Here is a 20613-nt window from a genome sequence, read left to right as displayed (position 1 = left end):
GACTGCTCACTCAAAGCCGCAGCCAGCAACAAAAGCAGAAACCCACAAATCTTCTCTATAAATAATGAATCTAATAAATATTCTATAATTATTGCAAATTTAATTGTATTTTTTGTGCAGGGGTGTGCGGAATGATTCCAATTTTTGCTTCAGTGGCCTGTGGGCTCCTAAAGGTTGGAAATCTCTGCTCTAAACACTCTAACCCACTACACTCCCCTCTCCACACTTCCACTTTTCAATCTAAGGAGTGAGAGGAAGAAGAAAAATGGAGATGGGCACCCCCAACCAATCTGCCGTCTGACACAATATCTTCAGCCAACCGGGGGGGGGGGCAGTCTTCTTCCATCTGAAAAATTATCTCTGAACATAGAAAACTAGCATGACAGGGAGAAGACTAGGTTGGAACTATTTCCTCTCTTAGTTACCTCTCCATAGACAGAGAGTTTTTTGATATCAGGGAGACCGATACCACTCTCAGTGATAAAATTATATGTAATGGAGCGTCTAATGGCAACGTTGTAGTGTAGTAGGTGCTGTGAGAATCTTCATGTGTAAAAAAAAAAAATGCTTGTGAAAAACCAACCCAAGAAGATCCTATTTTAAGAGATCACCCAAGATGTTGTCCCACCCAAGGGTTGCCAGTCTTGCACTTGGCTAGGACAATAAGCAAATGATGTCTTGACAAAGCTACCCTTGTGCTGAAGCAATTCCTTAGCTCACCACATTCTGAGGGAACTTCATTTTCCTACTCTAAGCTTCTGAGGGCCATTAAAAATAATGTGTTCATTACTGAGCAGCAGGGAGGGCAAGTTTCTTGTTGTCACCAGGTGTAAAAGTATCTAAGACTGCTGCTGATGGGAGCGATTCTTCCTTATCCAAGAGCACCTTTCATTGCAATAATTGACAAGTTGTGATAGCTGAGAATGATGCATGGATTTTTAATTTAATGTTACATCTGCTTTGAGTCATCAGAATGTTGGAGACTACATTTTAAAACAGATTGTAAGCCTCTAGGGCACTGGTTCCCAAACTTTTTCAACTGGTGGGTCCCTTGACTTACTGGACCATTGGCCGTGGCTCCCCATAAGGACTACAATCCTATACATTGTAAAGGGCAGCAGGTTTTTTGCGAGGATTCCGCGTCTCCCCTGACTGGTTTCCACAGCTCCCCAGGGACAGGGTGACCAGATGTCCTCTTTTTCCAGGACATTCTGTCTTTTTTAGCCTTGTGTCCTGGAAAAGAATTTAAATGTCCTCCTTTTCCCTGTGAGCAGGTCCCTGCAGACAGTGCAAGCTTTCTTGCAATTAATAAATTATGTGTAATGAATTATATGTAATACTATTTTTAATTTAATAAGTAATACAGTGTCTAACCACATAAAATCAATATATGTTTTCCGCTTTTATTTTGCCATGTCCTACATTTTTCTTGGATGTCCTACATTTTGGAGTGCCTTATCCTCTTTTGTGATTATGACAACTGGTCACCCTGCCCAGGGAGCCACAACTCACAGTTTGGGAACCACTGGGATACAGGTATCATGTCATCTTGAGTGCCCTCCGAGGCATCTGGTGAGCCACTGTCAGATACAGGAAGCTAGATAGACAGGCCAGTGGTTCTCAGTTTTTTTCAACTGGCAACTCCCTTGACCAACTGGGTCATTGGTTGCAGCCTCCCATTATGGCTACAATCCTATACATTGTATAGGGCAGCAAGTTTTTTTGCAAGGAGTTTGTGGTCCCCCTGGCTCCCCAGGAAGCCACGACTCACAGCTTGGGAACCACTGCTCTAGGGGTAGAGACTTCACCTAGCATTCTTTGAAAAGCACTATGTTTATAGATGGTGCTGCTGTATAAATGAGGAGCTGCCGCCACTGGACAAACTAGAGTGGAGTTCATAATCCTGCTCAGCAATGTACTCACTGGAGAGTCTTGAAGTAAATCAGCCATATTTTCTCAGCTTCGGTTTCCACATCTATAGAATTGGGGGGAAACAATGATATATCTCACGGTTGTTGTGAGAGAAAGAACAAGATGAAACGGTTGTGTTTTTACTTTGAAAATAGGGAGAGTGTAGTAATGCAGTAATGCGTTGTTGTTTTTTGGGATGGAACGTGTGTATTTCATTCCTCCTTTGGATCCTGCTCCCTTTCAACTTTCAACTCATCTCGTCGTGATAGTGAAATGTGTCCTTATGCTTGGTTGCGCCAGCAGGCTTTTGTCAGCATAATTGGTGATGCTCAAGCCTGCCTCGGGGACCAGGAGCCCAGAGAGATGAGTTGAAGTGGCAGCAAGACTGTTGCTGAGAAGCCAAGTTTTTCTTTCCCGGGGCACTGAGCAGGCGGTTAACACTAATTCAGGCTGCCATCTGTTTCTTCCTCCTCTAAAAGGTCATGTTTACCAAATAATGGAAAGGCAGAGGAGTCTGGGGTTAAAGTGAAAGTAATTAAACCTTGCAGCCAAGATGAACCATCTTTTCCATCCTCTTTCTGAATGTCTTCCTGGTGATTTTCAAGTGCCATGGTTGTGGGCAGATGTCATGCGGGCTACAGTGATCTCCTCCATAGAATCTCATCCTGATTAGCAAGACAAGACAAAGTGGTAACTAGGGCTGTGTGCATTCCATGCTTAAAAGAAAAAAATAATAATATGATAACTGAGGGCCCAATCCTATCCAACTTTCCAGCACCGGTGCAATCGCAGTGCAGCCCTGAGGTAAGGGAACAAATTTTTCCATACTTTTCCATACTTCCATATTGCATCCACAGGATGCAGTGCGCAGCCCATTGGCACAGCTGCACCGGCACTGGAAAATTGGATAGGATTGGGCCCTTAGATTCTTATTATATGACCTGCCTAAAATATGTGAGTTAAATACAGTGTCTCATTTTGTGTCGGTAACCACACCAGAATCACTAGGTCCTATGAGAGATTAAACCATTCAGAGCGTGATACCATAGTCTTTCGAGACTGAAGATTGCCAACTAACTATGAGAGATTATTTATTTAAGAGCTTCTGTCTGGGCTTTCCATCTCTGTCGAGGCCATCAGGGCAGCTTACAGCAGATAGTATAATAAAAAAAAACAAAATAGTACATGCAAATTAAAATCAACATATAAAAATTATGAAATATAATATTAATAATTGTAAAATTAAATCCTACTCCTCCTTATGGGGCAATTGATGTTTCTGTGCCCCGTGAGCTGGGCTACAGTTTGAGGCAATTGGAAAGGAAGTCGTCAATTTTTTATTATTGCTTGTGGTTGGAGTCCACAATTCCATAGAAAATTGGAATAATCTCTGCATCACCCAAGAGAGTCCACAAAGGCCTCTGGTTATAATACTGTGGAATTCTTTGGTTTTTAGTTCATTTATTCATTACAATAATTACATGCTGCTTTTCAACCATAATGGATTATTCTCAGAATGGTTCTCAGTAACAAAATCGAATTTATAAGGCAGCTCTTATAGCCCTCGCAATGATAGCTCTGAAATACTGAGTAATGTCAGTGGTATCAGCGACGGTATTCTGCAGTGCTTGGCTCCAGGACCAGCTGAAGCTGTTGGGATGCCGAGCAGCCCAATCCTATCCCCGGTGGCTTTGGCGGGTACGGCAGCGCCAAAATGGCTACAGCTGCATCCAGCAACATTGCTGGGTCAGCCGGAGGTATCCTCGAGGGAAGGGACCTTTTGCACCCTTCCCCTGAGGAAAGCCCCAGGCATGGCAATGGGGCTTCTCAAGTCTGTGCTAGCTATTTTGCGGGCCTCTGTGTCAGGTTTTGCAGCCCAACATGATATGGAGGAGCAGAGCTCCACTGGTCCCACCCCTTCAGGGCCAGTTCCTCCCCTGCCCCATCCTCCCCTACCCCTTTCCACCCACTCCTCACCTCCCCCTGCCCTGAAATTCCCACCACTGGCCAGCGCTTCAGGAGCACCAGCCGGCCCTCCATCCAGCAATGAGGCTCAGTGCCGACTGGCGCTGGCCCAGCATCAGCAGCTCCTCCTCTCCAGATGCTGCGGATGTGCCTTATGACACACTTGCGCCATCCGGTGCCAGCGCTGGAGCTCAGTGTCAGTGCTGGGAGTAATAGGATTGGGCCCTCAGACACCCTAATAGTGCTGCTTTCTGCTCTGCCAGTTGTGTCACTCGGTAGCGTAGCTAGAGGGATGGAACAGCAAATACTGCAGGCACCACAATGCACTATGTACGCTGCCCCTCTCATTCACCGTCGAAGCAATTCTGGGCAATGCTCAGGCGCTCGCTGAACCAGACAGCATCTCTTGCACATTGCTACTACTGCCCAGAATGCCTCTGACGGCGAGTGGGAGGAGCCACTTACACGGCGCATCTTGCTTTTCCATACTACTAGAATTTGGGGTCACCCAATGTAATTGGTGGGCAGTCCATTCAGGATAGAGAAAGAGAAAGAATTACATCACATATTTAACAAGGACTTTACTTCCATAAAGTCTAGTGATGGCAACTGGCTTAGATGCCTTTAAAAGGGAATTAGACACATTCTTGGATAAGGAAAGGTCTATCTGTAATTATTAGTCATGACAGCCAGTTGTGAGGGGGGAGAAGGTGCAGGAAAGCATCTGGCTGGCCTCTGTTGGAAACTGGATGCTAGACTACATAGACTGTAGGTTTGATTTAGCATGGTACTGCTTATATTCTTAAGAGAGCTGTAACAAAGCAGAGATTCTACCGCCTATCAGCCCAAAGGCACCATTGAATTCTCCACATCTGTTTCATCCAAATCTGAAGGACTCCTTTTGACAATGTGTAAATGATGCTGCCTAGTTAAATTTACTTTAAATGAGGTAACAACTTTAAATCTGAATACATTTTGTCCTATTGTTCAATAGGTGCTTTGGCTCTTTAATGCAGCTGTCAAATGATTAAATGCTTTTTGCTGATTCATTGTCTTGTTTTTTTTCATGGTGCTGTTGATGAATAAACTCATTGAAATAAATATTACAGCCTCAACATGGGCAATATTTTTAAACAAATGGCACAAGCTCTTCCTCTTAACTGACAAACACAGGCAAAATAACGTTGCTTGAAAAATTGTTCTGTGCGTTCTGAATCTGGAAGGAAAGATCAGTTATTTATGGTTACTAGTCATCATTCATAATAGCAACTCCTTGGTATTTCTAAGGGTCCCTTTCAGTGCAAATACTGATGTCAGACTTACTCTGTATACCTGTTGTGTGTCCTTGTGGAAGCCCCAGGGGAGATGTTCATTATGGACTAACATGAAGTCAAATCCAAGTCTGCCAAAAAAACCACAAATCTTTGCCCTGGAAAATACCTAAGGGTACAGTCCTATCCAACTTTACAATGCTGGTACAGCCCCAAGGAAAGGGAACAAGCGTTCCTTTACCTGGAGGAGGACTCCATGAATGCCCCCCCCCCCACAGCAGGATGCAGTGTGTGCCTTGTTGGCATGGCTGCACGAGCACTGGAAAATTGGGTAGGATTTGAGCCTGAAATAGTTTATTTGATTCAGAACTTAAGATTGTATTGTAGAAGTGGTTCTGCCTCCCCGAGGCGTACTTAATTCATTCCACTGTTGGCTCTCTTCACAGATTTTGTAAGCTTTTGCAGTGTCTCAAAAACCTGTTGGAAGATGTGGACAGACAGCAGTGGGACAAAAGAGTTAAGCATGTATATTTCAGAAAACAAGCTTTTTCTCTTGTTACCTTTAGTGCTTCAAGGCTGGAACCAGAATGTTTTTAAGGGAAGTTGGCTGAGATCTTAAGAAGAGCCCCCACTACCTTAGACCATTGTTTCTCAACCAGTGGTACACGTACTACCAGTGTACTTGAGGTGGTGTGCGGTGGTACATGTGGGATCCTCAGACCCCCACGGCCTGACAGTGAGGCCAGCAACACAACATGACAAGCAGCAATAGGAGGCTCAGCTCAGCAGGCAGACCTCCAGCATGCACTTTTTGCATACTCGAAAAAGACTTCCTGTCCACTCTGAGCCTCTTATTGGTTTTTGTTGTGTCGTGTCTGGCTTCCCAATTAGGAAGTAACTGGCGATGATGTCATTGCCAGTTACTTCCAGTGGTGTGGTCAATAGGTGGACCATGCAAAGTGGTACAGTGGGGGTCAAACACTGAGAAACACTGCCTTAGACCAAAGATCTATTTAGCCTGACATCAGGCTTCTAATGGTAACCAGCAGAGAAGCAGGGCTTGAAGGCAACAGTTTCCTGCTTTGGCCTCCATCACCTGGTATTCAGAAGCTTAATGCTTCTGAACCTGAAAGTTCCAGTTATCTATAGCAGCTGATAGCCACTGTATATATCCAGTATGGATGTGTCTAATTTACCTTTAAAGACTCCTTCTAAAGCAGTGGCCAGCAGCTCACCACATCTTGTGCCCGCAGTTTTCATAAATGCAATATTGGTGGTATGCAATTGCTTGCTTCCATTGTATACGTATGTACATTTGTTGTACCCTGCTGTGATCTCTGCAAATGTGGGATGAGCATACACACTATGAGCAACAATCTCTTTTTAAATTCTTAAACAAAAAAACCTATTCTCAGCCTCTGGTTGTAAAAACTATTATGTGTCTCCAGTGTAACTGGATCTTTGCCCTACTTAACTCCCAGAAGGAAACAGAGGTGGACTATAGATTGCTGAGTCATCCTGGAACCCAGACTCAGTTGCTCAGCAGGTGTTCTCACCACAAGCCACGCATCTGTCACAACTATCAGGAATCCCTGAACCCTAAAAAAGATCAAGCCGTATGTTTCCTGATTCTCCCCGAGTCATTTTCTGCACTGACTTTTGATCAACCCCTTTGCCATATGTCTTTAGGGAAGCTTGGAGACCAAATACACCGGAAAGGCAGTTTTGACTCAGCTCAGCAAATGGTGTTTGAAGAACCCCGCAAAATGGGGGAGGGAGGGATTAACATGCCAAAGTGCCCCTCAAGCGTTTCTTTTCTTCCATCTACTTCTTGTCTTTGGCTGTCTACAGTTCTAGAAGCTCTGCACATGATTTCACTTTGGAAAGTACTTTTGAACCTAGTGTTTAATTAACTTACAGTGCAATCCTGAGCTGCACAGGAAGGTTGCAAATGTGCCTTAAGGCACATTGCTTGAGAGTTGGCAAGGCTGGTGTGCAGAGGTGCTCTGGCCTGCAGAAACACTGGCGTAGCTACTAAGTTTTGCAGGGAGCCTCCCTGCAGCGTGCAAGCGGCTCCTCCCCCTCCCCTTGGGAACCATTCGCCTCCATTCCCCACCCCACATGGTTCCCAAGGGGAGGGGAGGAGCCGCTTGCACGCTGCAGGGCGGTTCCCTGCAAAACTTAGTGTGCCACCCCCCCTAGCTACGCCAGTGGTCAGAAAGCAGCTTCTACTGGTGCGCACTGCTGGGCTGCTGGCAGGGAGGCCAGAGTAGCCTCCCACATGCCGGTGAACAGCCAAGGACCTGCAGGAGCAAGTAAGGCTGTGCAGGGTGTGGAACAGGATGAGGGAAGGGCAGAACAGGGGAGGGGTGGGTGGAATGGGGCAGTGATGGCATAGGGAGGAGAGCAGATCAGGCCCATAAGGGGGTCAGTCCAGAGGTGGTGGCGCACTCCAAATCTTAATCCCTGTCCTGGGCCTGAACTGCCTTTCTGGGTCAACATGGACTAGTGCCTGCTATAGAGCTGGTGCAGGTACGGACAGACCCACTGGGTGCACAGGGGCTTACCCTTGGCCAAGGGAACAAATGTTCCCTTATCCCAAGGAGGCCTCTTGAAGTCAACACACCCCAATGGGATTCAGTGGAGCCCATGCTGGAACCATGAAGAAGGCCAATTCTATGCTTGGGATCATTAGGAAGGGTATTGAGAACAAAACGGCTAGTATTATAATGCCGTTGTACAAATTGATGGTAAGGTCACACCTGGAGTATTGTGTCCAGTTCTGGTCGCCGCATCTCAAAAAAGACATAGTAGAAATAGAAAAGGTGCAAAAGAGAGCGACTAAGATGATTACGGGGCTGGGGCACCTTCCTTATGAGGAAAGGCTACAGCGTTTGGGCCTCTTCAGCCTAGAAAAGAGATGCCTGAGGGGGGACATGATTGAGACATACAAAATTATGCAGGGGATGGACAGAGTGGATAGGGAGATGCTCTTTACACTCTCACATAATACCAGAACTAGGGGACAGCCACTAAAATTGAGTGTTGGGAGAGTTAGAACAGACAAAAGAAAATATTTCTTTACTCAGTGTGTGGTTGGTCTGTGGAACTCCTTGCCACAGGATGTGGTGATGGCGTCTAGCCTGGACGCCTTTAAAAGGGGATTGGAGAAGTTTCTGGAGGAAAAATCCATTACGGGGTACAAGCCATGATGTGTATGCGCAACATCCTGATTTTAGAAATGGGTTATGTCAGAATGCCAGATGTAGGGGAGGGCACCAGGATGAGGTCTCTTGTTATCTGGTGTGCTCCCTGGGGCATTTGGTGGGCCGCTGTGAGATACAGGAAGCTGGACTAGATGGGGCTATGGCCTGATCCAGTGGGGCATGTTCTTATGTTCATGCTGGTGAACTGCTGCATCATCACCCAGGGAGCAGCAGTCGCTTGGGCTTCCTGTCTCTAGCAGGAAAAAAATATTAGAAAGCATAACTAAAACTCTCATAATGTATTAGAAATAGCACATCTGCCTCTGTCTTGAGTCTAAGGTGTTTGTTTTTAAGATGGAGTTTAACCTGGGACTTCCTGCGTGCCAACCATGCATGCAACTCATGAGCTGTATACAGCCCCTTTTATGTACTAAGCTGATGTGTCCTGATTTTGTGGTTTGCCCAAGGATAAGAAGGGTTTTTATTTTCTTTTGGTGTGGCTTTTAGAATTCTGAATAAAAATGGGCCTGACATTTTGTTCCCCCTATATAACATAATGAATTAAGGCGGGCAGGGGGGAGCTCTCCATACAATCGCTGTTCTAAAAATAACCTCTGCAACCATTCTCTGACCATACAGACAGCTTGAAACAGTAGGGGATTAGAAAGTTTAAATTTAGCATGGAAATAACTCACATTGAGAAATGCCTCAGAGTGCTGCCGCACTGTTTGGTTTCTCTTTGACCGAATTGTGACCCTTACAAAAATCCCTTGCTGGACTTCCACAGCTCATTTGGAAATGCAACTAGGAGGGCTTATTGGTTGGTAGAGTGCACAGGAAATGGGTGGCAGGAGTACTTGTGCACCTTGCTTTGCTTCAGATTCCTAAAAAGACAAGTTCCTTTCTGAAAGGAAGGACAGTATGTATTGGAAATTCCTTCTGATTGGTTTGGACTCCCTTCAACCAGTAGTCACTACAGGTGCTACAGAGGTTTCTAGAAGTGCCCTTTCAGGTTTCCAAGGGGGGCAAAGAGATCTCTGCAGCAGGGCAAGATTCACAGCAAGGTTGAAAGGCCTGATCTGGGATGTATTCAATTGCAGCCCTCCCAAACAAAAACCAGCAATGTGTTCTGAGAACATTTGTTGTAAGTACTTTTTTCTACCTGTTAACTACGCAAGGTCACCCATGCAGGAAAGCTGCATGCACTTCTCTCTTTTTTTAAGCTAAGGGATTTTGCCTTTGGTGTATAAACTTGTTACAAAAGTAAATCTAATGGTTTGCAGTGCTAGTCAGACTGGAGAACTAGTGAGCGGGCCACACACATAGGTGCTCCTGAAGAGAAGCATGCTTCTTAAAAACATGGATAGGGTTGCCGCTTGCTAGAGGTCCTCTGCTTTGAACAGCCGTATGGCAGGCAAAAAGTCAGTAGATGTAGCTTTCCCAATGAGTGTCATGCCAGGAAAAGACACACACCTATCAAGTTCTAAAGTGGTGGCTAGTTCTCTCTACCCACACATTCACACAGTGGCTTTCTGTAGTCACTCAAGGAAAACAGACACCATAAATCATACTGAAACAAAGGTTCAGGATAGAGCAGCAGAGAACATACGTTAGTAGATCTAACCGCCTACTTCTGTGCACATATATATTCCACTCAGATCTTGAAGTGCACTAAATCTCATCTTGTACAGTTTCAGCTATGCTGTGCTGTTCATTTCCACAGGCTAACATTTAAGCTGCATGTTGGCTCCTTAACTGTACAGAAAAGCAGATAGATCTGAACACAAAAGGTTGATTTACAGCAGGAGTTCTTAATCTATTGGGCCTACATGAGGCCTGTACCCCTAGGAGGTACATGATGGAGGTCCAGGCTGTGTGTGAGGGGTTCTTGGAACTAAGAAAAAATGTTGCCTTAATACTCATTTTTTCATTAGACAAGGACAGTTTTTAAACATTTTTGAATTTGGTTTGAATTTGGCCCAGATGACTGATGAGCCAACAAAAACAATACAGTACTGTACTGTATTTTCCTATTGGCTGCAACATTTATTGCTTTGAGTGTTTTCATTGGTTTTTTTTAATGAGTCTTTTTATGTCTTCATGCAAACAAATTTGTTTTTCTATAGTTGGAATTTTATGTTTTTTGAAGCCTCTCTTTTTTGCCATATATATTCAAGAAAATAACAGATAGTCGTTGTAATAAATTAAACCAGTGGTTCTCACACATTTAGCACCGGGACCCGCTTTTTAGAATGAGAATCTGTCAGGACTTGCCGGAAGTGATGTCATGACAGGAAGTGATGTCATCAAGCAGGAAAATTTTTAACAATCCTAGGCTGCAATCCTACCCACACTCTCAGCAGGAAGTCCCATTGACTATCATTGTTAAAAGATTATACACAGTAGCTTGTTAAAAGTACAGGTCTGTAACGTTTCCCCAAATGCAGTCACATACCATGGTAGCATCTGGTCTAATATATTACAAATAAAATATTGAAATGAATGGGGACCCACCTGAAATTGTCTCGCGATCCACCTAGTGGGTCCCGACCCACAGTTTGAGAAACACTGAATTAATCAAAAATACTGTATGCATTTTTGGGGAGGAGCGTGAGCAGTTCAACATTTTCTTGAGGATGCATGAGGCAGTAAAGGTTAAGAACCTTTGCTTTACAGCAGGGGTGTCCAAACTTTTTGGCAGGAGGGCCACATCATCTCTCTGACACTGTGTCGGGGGTCAGGGGGAAAAAAGAATTAATTTACATTTCAAATTTGAATAAATTTAAATAAATGAATATATTAGAGATGGAACTTATATGAATGAATGAAGGTTTTGCAATAGATCAAGGCCTATAAAAGGCCTTGCACAAAGCAAGGCCAGCCTTTCCTTTGCTGCTGCTACTGCATCACAGACGTAAAACAGCAAGCAGTGGGGGGAGCCCTCATCCCACAGCTCACATGAGAGCTGTGAGAGGTCCAACAGTCGCCCTCACGCTGAGAGCAGTTGCGTCGGGCCAGTGCGGGTTCCAACAAATCTCCAGAGGGACAGAGGCTCAGTGGAGATTGGGGGCTCCCTGAGGGCCACATTGAGAGACCTCGAGGGCCGCATTGAGAGACCTCGAGGGCCGCATTGAGAGACCTCGAGGGCCGCAAGTGGCCCCAGGGCCGGGGTTTGGGCACCCCTGCTTTACAGGATCTCAGTCGGTGGGGGTCAGGTCAGGCAGCATCAGAGGTTTTGCCCTCCTGCAGACCTATTCTCAAGTCAGCACTTTGCTTCATCCGTAGTAACCACAGCCATCCAATCATATGGAAAAAAGTGGATGGATGCATACAAAAAAGAGGCAGAGGTTGAGGTCACACTACACTATATTTAAGCGTGAACTATTCAACTGTATGTTTGCTTTTCCTTTGTTAAGTTGCATACACGGAGGACAGGATGGATTTAACCTTTTGCCTTTGCCGTAGTAGTAATGCCTCCTGGAGCTGCTATTTGACCAGGGCAGAAAGCTCCAATCGGGCCAATGAGATATTTTCTCCTTAGCCAAATAGCAGTTGGAGGACTGGGACCATGGAGAAGGCAAAGGGTAAAAGCCCCTGCCGCACTTCTGACCCAGTCTGCTACACTGAAACATACAATTTCTAAAAAAAATTTTTTTAAAAAAATTTAGCAGCACAGCACATTCTTAAATTAATGCGTGCGTATTTTTTTGCCATTAGGCTGCATAAAAGGCAGTGATGGAGTAGGCCAGAATTCAGTGACATGACATACCATAGACAGCTCTGAGGTAAGAAAATTACAATGCAATCCTATCTTGTGCTGGAACAGGCAGGCCAGGAGGCCTGCACTGTATTCAGTGCAAGATAGGGCCCCAAAGTGGTTCAGCCAGAGGTAAGGGGAAACTCTTCCCCTTACCCCTGGGTAAGCCACTGCAGCCCCATTGGGTTTCCTCAGACTTGCACCACCTCCAGAGGTGGCATAAGTCCGCACTGCTTGGAAATGGGAGTTAGGATCCAGCATAACTGCTGGGTACCAGCCCCACCTCCCGCTCCCTGCTTGCCAGCCCCCGGGACCGCTGTCCCCCGCTCTGGAACACCCCCTCCCTGCCCACCCCAGAGCCTTGCGTTGGCTGAGTTTGGCTGACCCAAGACTCTATCCCCAAGTTGGTGTGGAGACTGGATTCAGGAGAAGAGCTGCTTCTGGTCTTGCTTACTTCAGAACTTCTTACATCTCATTCTCACAAGGAAGGGCAGATTCAAATAGGATTCCCTACCTTTTTTCTGGCATGGCAGCAGTGCCTTTAAATAGCTTCATGAGAAGCAGAAATGTAAACAGGTGAAACTGTCCCTGTCCTTGCATCTCCGGTTTCATCTGTTGAATTTCAGGTTGTTGCTCAGTTGTTAAAAGCACAAATGATCAGCCAGAGGGGGGAAAAATCACATCTTTGGGTTCAAATTTGCAACATTAGTGTTTGGCTTAGAGGTGGGGGTAGGTGAACAGGCTGGGAAGGCAGAAAGGATTTCTGGGACATTTTCAAGGGATCCACCACTTGTGTGGAATTGACTTCATTTTCCTTCCTGGGCAGGCAAGAATGACTGCAGGGTTGTCTTGCATCTCCTTCCTTCTTTTGGCAGGGAGAACAGGGCATAGTGGGAATTTAAGGCTGGAGACCTGTGCTGGGGGTGGGGGGAGAGGTGAGGAGTGGTACAGACAACTTGTGATCTAGCAAGCTGAATGCCGTCTTGTCAGTCACATAGGAGGTTTCAATGAACCAAAACATTTGGCTTCTGGCTTGTTTTTAACTACAAAAACAGGAAAGTTGTCAAGCACATGAATAGGCCATGTGATACATGGGGGTAGTGAGCTCACAGGTGGTGCTGGCCACAGAGTGGCCAAGATGCAAAGGAGGATGAAATCCTGTCCTTTTACTGGCTGCATGCATCCTTCTCATTCTCTGAATGACAGGTATCCAGAGTAACATTCGCTCTTCTGGCAAAAGGTACAGTAGCCCTGCATTCTTTTCTTCTAGTTACCAAAGTAGGGGCTTAGGAAAGGAGTTCACAGTGACTCCAAGCATGTAAATAGAGTCAGTTTAATGTGGTTTGTTGCATTTGTTTGTTTGATTGTTTTTGATTCCATAAAACATTCCTTTTCTGATTTCCTCTCTGCCGTCATCTCCCTGTGAAGGCAGTGAAAGTTAGAAAGAGCTTTCTTTTTCTTCCCCAGGAGAGCTGTCCCTTGCTTAATCCTATTGCGCGTTGATGTTCTTGTCTTTGTGACATCACAATGTGTTGCCATGGTTATTATTATAATGCCACAAAAATTAGCATTCCTAGCTCTCTGAACAAGTGGGGGCAAAATTTGGAGCATGATTTGTGGGTCGCAGTTGCTCTGCAAATCAGAAGTAAGTCAAGAGCAATTGATGGGAAGCTGTTAGGGTTAAAACACGCATCAGGCAAGACTGACAATAGTTTGTTAGTCTTTGCGCTGTAATCATTATTTGGAATGGGAGTGCACTTTCAAAATTCACATTTACACCTAGTCTTCTGTTTCATTTTCACATGAGGGATGGTTCCCTCTCCTGGCAAACCTCAATAACTTTATGAACTGTGCAAGGTCAAAAAGAAGTTAATGGTTTGGTGGAAACAGTGAGAATTAAGGAAAACCTCACATTTCTGCATGCTTAATTTCTTGTGTGTGTGTGTGCGTGCGTTAATTGTTGTTGGATTATAACCTCTGTGTATTTAACTGTTAGAGATGTACTTTCTGTTTTGTTTCGTCAGGTGAAGGCTGGGAGCCCAGACATTTTGCATGCACTGGTTTGAGAGGTCTGTAGGGAAAAAGAATGACTGCTGTTAGAACTCTCACTATGCATACTTACCTAGGAGTAAGTCTCAGTAAATATAACGGAACTTATTTCTGTGTAAACATGCACAGGATAAGACTGCATGAAAAAGAACTAACTGGAATGTACATAAATTCTGGAGACTGGCTTCTGACAGACAGCCCAATCCTATCCACACTTTCCTAGGAGTAAGCCCCATGGATTCTAATGGGACTTACTTCTGAGTAGACATGCATAAAATTGGGCTGTGGGTTATCAGCCATTTCAACAGCAGTGGTTTTCTTTTCCTGTGAATCTGTCAAACTTCGGAGTGTCAACACATTCCCCCCACCCCAAAACGCTAGCATAAAAATGAGAGTACAAGTTAAAAACAAGCATCAAAAGAAAAAAACACAATACCCCACGCTCTGCCGTAATCAAACACAGATAAGTCTTTATACAACCCTGTTCTAGAATTAGATACATGAAAAATGCAATGCCTGCTGTCCCTGTTACATACTGATTAGTCCCATCTCCCTCAGGTCACTTTACAGCATTGTATGGAAGCTGGAAGCTGAGAGTTGCATGACTCAAATTTGGTCAGGGCTACTTTGAATTAGCTTTTAACTGGCACACTGCACATACTTGTGTTGTACCTTGTAATGTGTGAGTTGGATACATGCGTTTCCTGTAGTGCCTAATGAAAAAGCAGGCATATATTTAGAAATGTATTCAGCTGCCTTGCGCTGAGTCAGACGACTGATGCATCTAGCCTAATCCTACCTATTCTGTCTGGTTGCAGCTCTCTGGGGTCTTCCTTTTCATCACTTGCTACATGATCCTTTCACTGAGTGGAGATACCAGTGATTGAACCTTGGACAATCTGCATCCAAAACATGTAGCCTGTCTATCTCTAGGTCAGCAGTCTCCAAAGTAGCCCGCAGCATGTGTCAGGATTAGCTTTCCAGATATTCCATGCCTTGGGCAAAGCCTTTTCCATTCTGTGCTGCAGCCTCAGATTTTTGTAGCCAATCTTTGCACAAACTCATGCCAGGGTAGCTGCCTGTTGCCCCAAAATTTTCTGTGCCCCAATTTGGGGGGGGGAAGCAGCTGCCTGGAGCCAGTTTGTGCAAAGATCAGCTGCATTAACCTGAGGCTGCAGCACAGAGCAGAAAGGCTTTGCCCTCATAGCACCCAGAAGGATTCGGTGCACCGGATCCAGCCCACGGGCTAGGGTTTGGAGGCTCCTGCTCTACGTCATGACCTCTTCCTTGACTTCACCTCATATGTATGGGGTACACTGTGTGTAAATGCCATGAGCTTCCTATTTCAGGCCTATACAACTTGTGATTCGTTGCATTGAATGAAGCCCACTGGTGACCCCCCCAGCCCAATTCAGATCAGGACTGCAGGCTAAAATTATCCCTCCCCCACAGCATGGTCCCAATCCAAATTGAGGGGTTCATGCACCTGCTATTTACACACCCAAAAAGCATGCGAGGGCAAATGACATGATTAAAGGCATGTCGACGTTTGGTTCCTGCGAGGCCTGAGAGATGGTTTCACCTGGCCAAGGGCCCTGCCCTAGTCATGCGGTGCCTGTTCAGCATCTCAGCTTTCATGCAATTCCCAGGAGCTTCCCTGCTTCTGCTGCCTGCCCACAGCCAATGCTGTGTGAATATTTGTGAAGCCAATTAATTACTGAGGACTAGAGACTTAAAAACAAAGGAACAACAAAAACAAACAAAAACCAAATAAAAAAGAGCAACATTGCGTTTTGTTCACAGTGATGATCCCTGCGGTTCAGCCAGCAAGAAACCCGGGTGTGCCACGGAGGATCCGAAGGAGGCCGGCCGACACAGTGGCCAGGAAGGCAGGTCCGACACCTTGAAGTTAAAAGCCCAGCATGCGGAGCGGCGGGAAGAGCAGGTGGATCAGGCAGCGGGGTGCTCCCCTTTGGTGCAGAAGGCCAGCCTCCACCACACGGGTTCCCCCGTGAGAGGGCAGCGCAGCAAAGGGGCAGCCACATGTTCTCATGCAGCTGCCTCCGATTATGAGCTCTCCCTTGACTTAAAGAATAAACAGGTACACCAGCCTTTCATGCCATGGGAGAGGGGGTTTGGGTGGGCTGGGGCCATCTCTCGAATGACTCTGTAGCTTAGTTCCATATGCATTACTGCCCTATTGATCACCACCACCATTGGCATGAATTGGGAGTGAGCAAACTCACTCCAGGACTCCTGTTTCATGGTCTGGCCAGGGGCTGAGAAAGAAGTTATGGGGATGCTGATCTCCGTGACAAAGGTGAACAAATATTGATAGCAGCTTTCCATGCTTCTTAATTTTGGCTCAACATCCACAGGGATGCAACATCCATCCTACAAAACATTCAGGGCCATGTGCTTCCAGCCATGTTCCTCAGTTCAGACCAATTCTGTTACTCACTAGAAAGGTAGCTTAAACAGTACTATGTTCTAGCCAATTGCCCACTAAGCAACAATTACATAGCTTTTAAATGTGTTATGCTGACTGTATTTATGTGCTGTCTGTTCTGCAGTGATTCCCCCGCATCCCCTGCCCAGACCCCTTCATCCTAAAATGTCTGGCCACGGGCCTGGTTCATCCGCTTTCGGGCAAAGTTTATGGAGCAATATAGATTCAATCTTCATCTTGGCCTGGAGGTCTGGGCATTGGTTGGTTGGCAACCTTCAGTCTCGAAAGACTATGGTATAATCCTACAGCACCAGGTATTCCCAGGCGGTCTCCCATCCAAGTACTAACCAGGCCTGACCCTGCTTAGCTTCCGAGATCAGATGAGATCGGGCATGTGCAGGGTAACAGTTAAGCTACAGATCAGCAAAAGACAACTAGAAGGTCGGTTTGGGGCTTTTAAAATCACCAGTGGTTTGTACATAGATTTAGCAGTAGTTGGCACCTGAAAAAAATCATGATAGTACGAGGTGAGCAGCACCTTGGAAGGGTTCCATGGTAGCATTGCTGTCTCAAAAACAGTGACCCGCCTGTATAAAAAGATGGCATTCCTGAATGCAGGCAGTCTGTAAACAGAATGTTTTACCAAGTCTAACTTGTTCCATCATTGAGATGAAGGAACAGCAGAAGCTGAAGCTGGCACTTTCTCCCATATCAAATCATTATTTATTATTCACTTGCTCTATACTGCCTTTCTGCTAATGTGCTGAGGATGGTTCACTGTTTGATGTAATGCTTTACAAAGGCATTAGACATAATACAGAAGGAACAAGGGGTTTGAGGGGAAGAGGTGATCAAGTATTTACAGGTACTGTGGGCAGTGGCAGGACCATTGTGTCTTGGACAACTGTATCCTGGTCAAATGCATCCCAGTATTGGACATTTGTGACCATTCTTTTTGTGTCCTGTTCATTTGCGCCACAGTATATGTATATTTATATTAGATGTACTTTTTTGTTTTTTCAAATGTAAAGGTAGGGTTCGGGTTTGGGCTGGGTTAAGAGGCTTAGGAGATATATAGCATGGGGTTGGTTGCCCAGTTATAGTCAGTTGCAAATGACTGGAACAAAAAACAAACCCAGATGCAAATACATTTTACCAGGATAGAATTGTCCAGGACGCAAATACCCTATTGCCACCATGAGCACTGATGGAGGAAGCTCTGGGGGAAAAAAAATCAAGTGCTATTTGTCCCAGCATGGAGGGGATCTTGCTCTTTCAGGTCACTCTAAGCTGCAGGAGGAAGGGCTGTTCAAGGAGGCACTCATATCCTTTATTTACTTTAATCTCCATTCAATATATTTTCAATTATATAGGACAGGGCAGGAGCCACATGGCAGTTTGACCCAACCAGACTGATGAAAGGGGCGCCTTGCTGTCTCACTCTCAAGTGGCTGCAGAATGAGAGAGTTCTGGGAGTGGATCAACCAAGAGGTAGTTGGTCCCAGCCAGACTGATGAAGGGGGCTTCACTGATTCACCTCCCACTCTGAGGTAGCTAGGTCTATAAAGGTAGAGAACCTCTGTCTCTGCCACGTTTGGTCATGCTATCACGATCAAGCTGCATTCTGGCTGAACAAAATACACATGACTTTACAGCTGCTTTAGCAGTAACATTCTAGATGAAACGTGTGTAAATGGCTCTTCATATTTTCTGTGTCAGGATGGGGACTGAACACCCATACATTTATTCCAAGCAGGTTGAGAGTGTGTTTTGCAATTGTTAATATATCTGACAGAATAGTATAGCAAACCACTCTCCCTCCCCATACTTTCCTTATTGTTTTGTTATTGGTTTTCCCAGAAAAGAAAAGAATAAAAAAGATGAGCCATCTGGAGAAGTGTAAGTTGTGTTTTTTTCCTGAGAAAATAAAAATACAAAGTATAATTGAAAATATATTGAATGGAGATTAAAGTAAATAAAGGATATGAGCGAAATCAAACAAAGCAACAGAAATCCTGGCCAGCACATGAACAAATTAAATCCATTGTAAACAATACCAAATGAAAGATAAAGCAACAACATACCTCCATTTCAGTGGGCAGTTGAATCCAGAAAATGAAGGTTAACGCAGCTAAAAATTAGCCAACAATGTTTAAAGAAGTTTCTGTAGAAGCAGTATGTTATGGCATGCTTGGATCTGGTAACTCTGGCAGGGATGGGAACCTGGTGATGCCAAGATGAGATTCCATGTGTCATCAAGGGAGGAGGGGTTTCAAACTGGGCCAAACTAAAAGAGCTCACTCACACTTACTCTAGACAGGGGGGATTCTGTGTCTGACATTACATAAGAACATAAGAACAGTTCCACTGGATCAGGCCATAGGCCCATCTAGTCCAGCTTCCTGTATCTCACAGCGGCCCACCAAATGCCCCAGGGAGCACACCAGATAACAAGAAACCTCATCCTGGTGCCCTCCCTTGCATCTGGCATTCTGAGATAGCCCATTTCTAAAATCAGGAGGTTGCACATACACATCATGGCTTGTAACCCGTAATGGATTTTTCCTCCAGAAACTTCTCCAATCCCCTTTTAAAGGCATCCAGGCCAGATGCCGTCACCACATCCTGTGGCAAGGAGTTCCACAGACCAATCACATGCTGAGTAAAGGAAGTAAAGCTTTGCCATGTGCAAAGCTGCCATCACAGAAACAGTCACCCTGAAAAGCGAACCAAGAGCTTCTAGGGAAGAGGCAGGCACAGTCTCAGAACCTCAGAACAGCCTTTGCTGGAGTAGACCAAAGTCTTGGGTCTCCAACAGGGGTTAGCCAAAGGTTCTGGGAGCTCACAGCCCAGACCTCTTTGTCCTAGGTGTCAAAGAACCACTGCCTCTGAATATGGAGGTTCAATTTTCCTATTGCTGCCAGTAAACAGCACTTAAGCCCCTGGGCCTACCCTAGACCTGACTGTATGGAACCAAGATGGGGAGGGGGACTATTCTCCATCACCTTTTCTTTTCATGTGATTTTGTTGTTGCTATTGTTGTGAAGGAGTGGTCTATAAATATTTCAGACCATAATATTTCAGACCACATTCATGCGCAATGGAGCCCTATGGTAAGCACTTAGAAGAAGGTAGAAGAAGGAGAGGGGAGGAGAGAGGAACTCCTTAGAAGGTGGGCAGCAGTGTTAAGTGACCAACCTGCACTGGCTCAGCAGCTTTGGTAGTGCTCAGGGGGGTTGAGAAGGGGATGGTGAAAGGTACGGAGTTGCAGGGTTTTATTGAACCTGGGTGCCAGCTGACACAGTGATTCTCAGATGGAGGTCAGAATGGGGGTGACTTACGCAGCACCAGTGGGGTAACAGCCCCAAACAGCGGCAAGGCAGGGTAGTGCAAGAGACAGTCAACCACACAAAGCTCTAAAGCCAGGGGCTTTTATTGGTTTTGCCCTACAGAATCCCATGGGAGTCTTAGGTGGAGTGACTCAATCAGCGTACTCTCTGTTGCTAGTGGAGGCCCCCTGCTGGGTTCTGCCTTGTTTCCCACCCACTTTAGGATGCAGTGGCTGGTTGAAGGGTCATTAGCTTGCTCTTAGATTCGGCTTAATCATGGGATTGGTGAGAACCAGTGCAGATATTAAACCTTTCCTTTGTTTTATAAAAATGGTTTCTCCCAAACTCAGGAGCCTAGTGAGATGGCTGGGGTCACAAGGCAGCAAATTTGCTCTCTGATTTGGTCCTGGGAGGCTTCATCTGAATTCTGCAGGCATGAAAAAATCCATTTGAATTTAAGGAGTAAATAAGGCTCCATTCAAATTTGGCACATTGGACTCCATAGATCAATTAAGAAGTGGGGAGATGATTACATGGTTCAGTGAAAAGTGTGGCCTTCCTAACCTGTGAATCTGAGGCTTCTTGCCAGCAGACTACTAAATATCCACATTACTGATCTGGCCTCTTGCTCTCCAAGCAGTAATATTACAGGTTGAAAAGCCCTGGTATAGACAGT

At 45.4% G+C, this 20613-nt stretch overlaps 1 protein-coding gene and 1 pseudogene across 1 annotated transcript in view; one reads left to right on the top strand and one right to left on the bottom strand.

The window, feature by feature from the left end:
- IQSEC3 (IQ motif and Sec7 domain ArfGEF 3) overlaps positions 1-20613 on the top strand; it is a 161184-nt gene that overhangs the window by 98056 nt on the left and 42515 nt on the right. The window contains exons 3-5 of the mRNA XM_066633344.1: positions 316-334; positions 7370-7416; positions 16053-16260. Coding sequence (XP_066489441.1) covers positions 316-334; positions 7370-7416; positions 16053-16260 — 274 coding nt within the window. The remainder of the gene's footprint in view (positions 1-315; positions 335-7369; positions 7417-16052; positions 16261-20613) is intronic.
- On the bottom strand, positions 16908-17029 carry LOC136658227 (5S ribosomal RNA; annotated as a pseudogene).

Source organism: Tiliqua scincoides, chromosome 7 (genome assembly GCF_035046505.1).
Source record: "Tiliqua scincoides isolate rTilSci1 chromosome 7, rTilSci1.hap2, whole genome shotgun sequence".
In the NCBI taxonomy this organism is placed as follows: Eukaryota; Metazoa; Chordata; class Lepidosauria; order Squamata; family Scincidae; genus Tiliqua; species Tiliqua scincoides.
The sequence above is the reverse complement of the archived record's forward strand: the minus strand, read 5'-3'. Positions and strand labels throughout refer to the sequence as shown.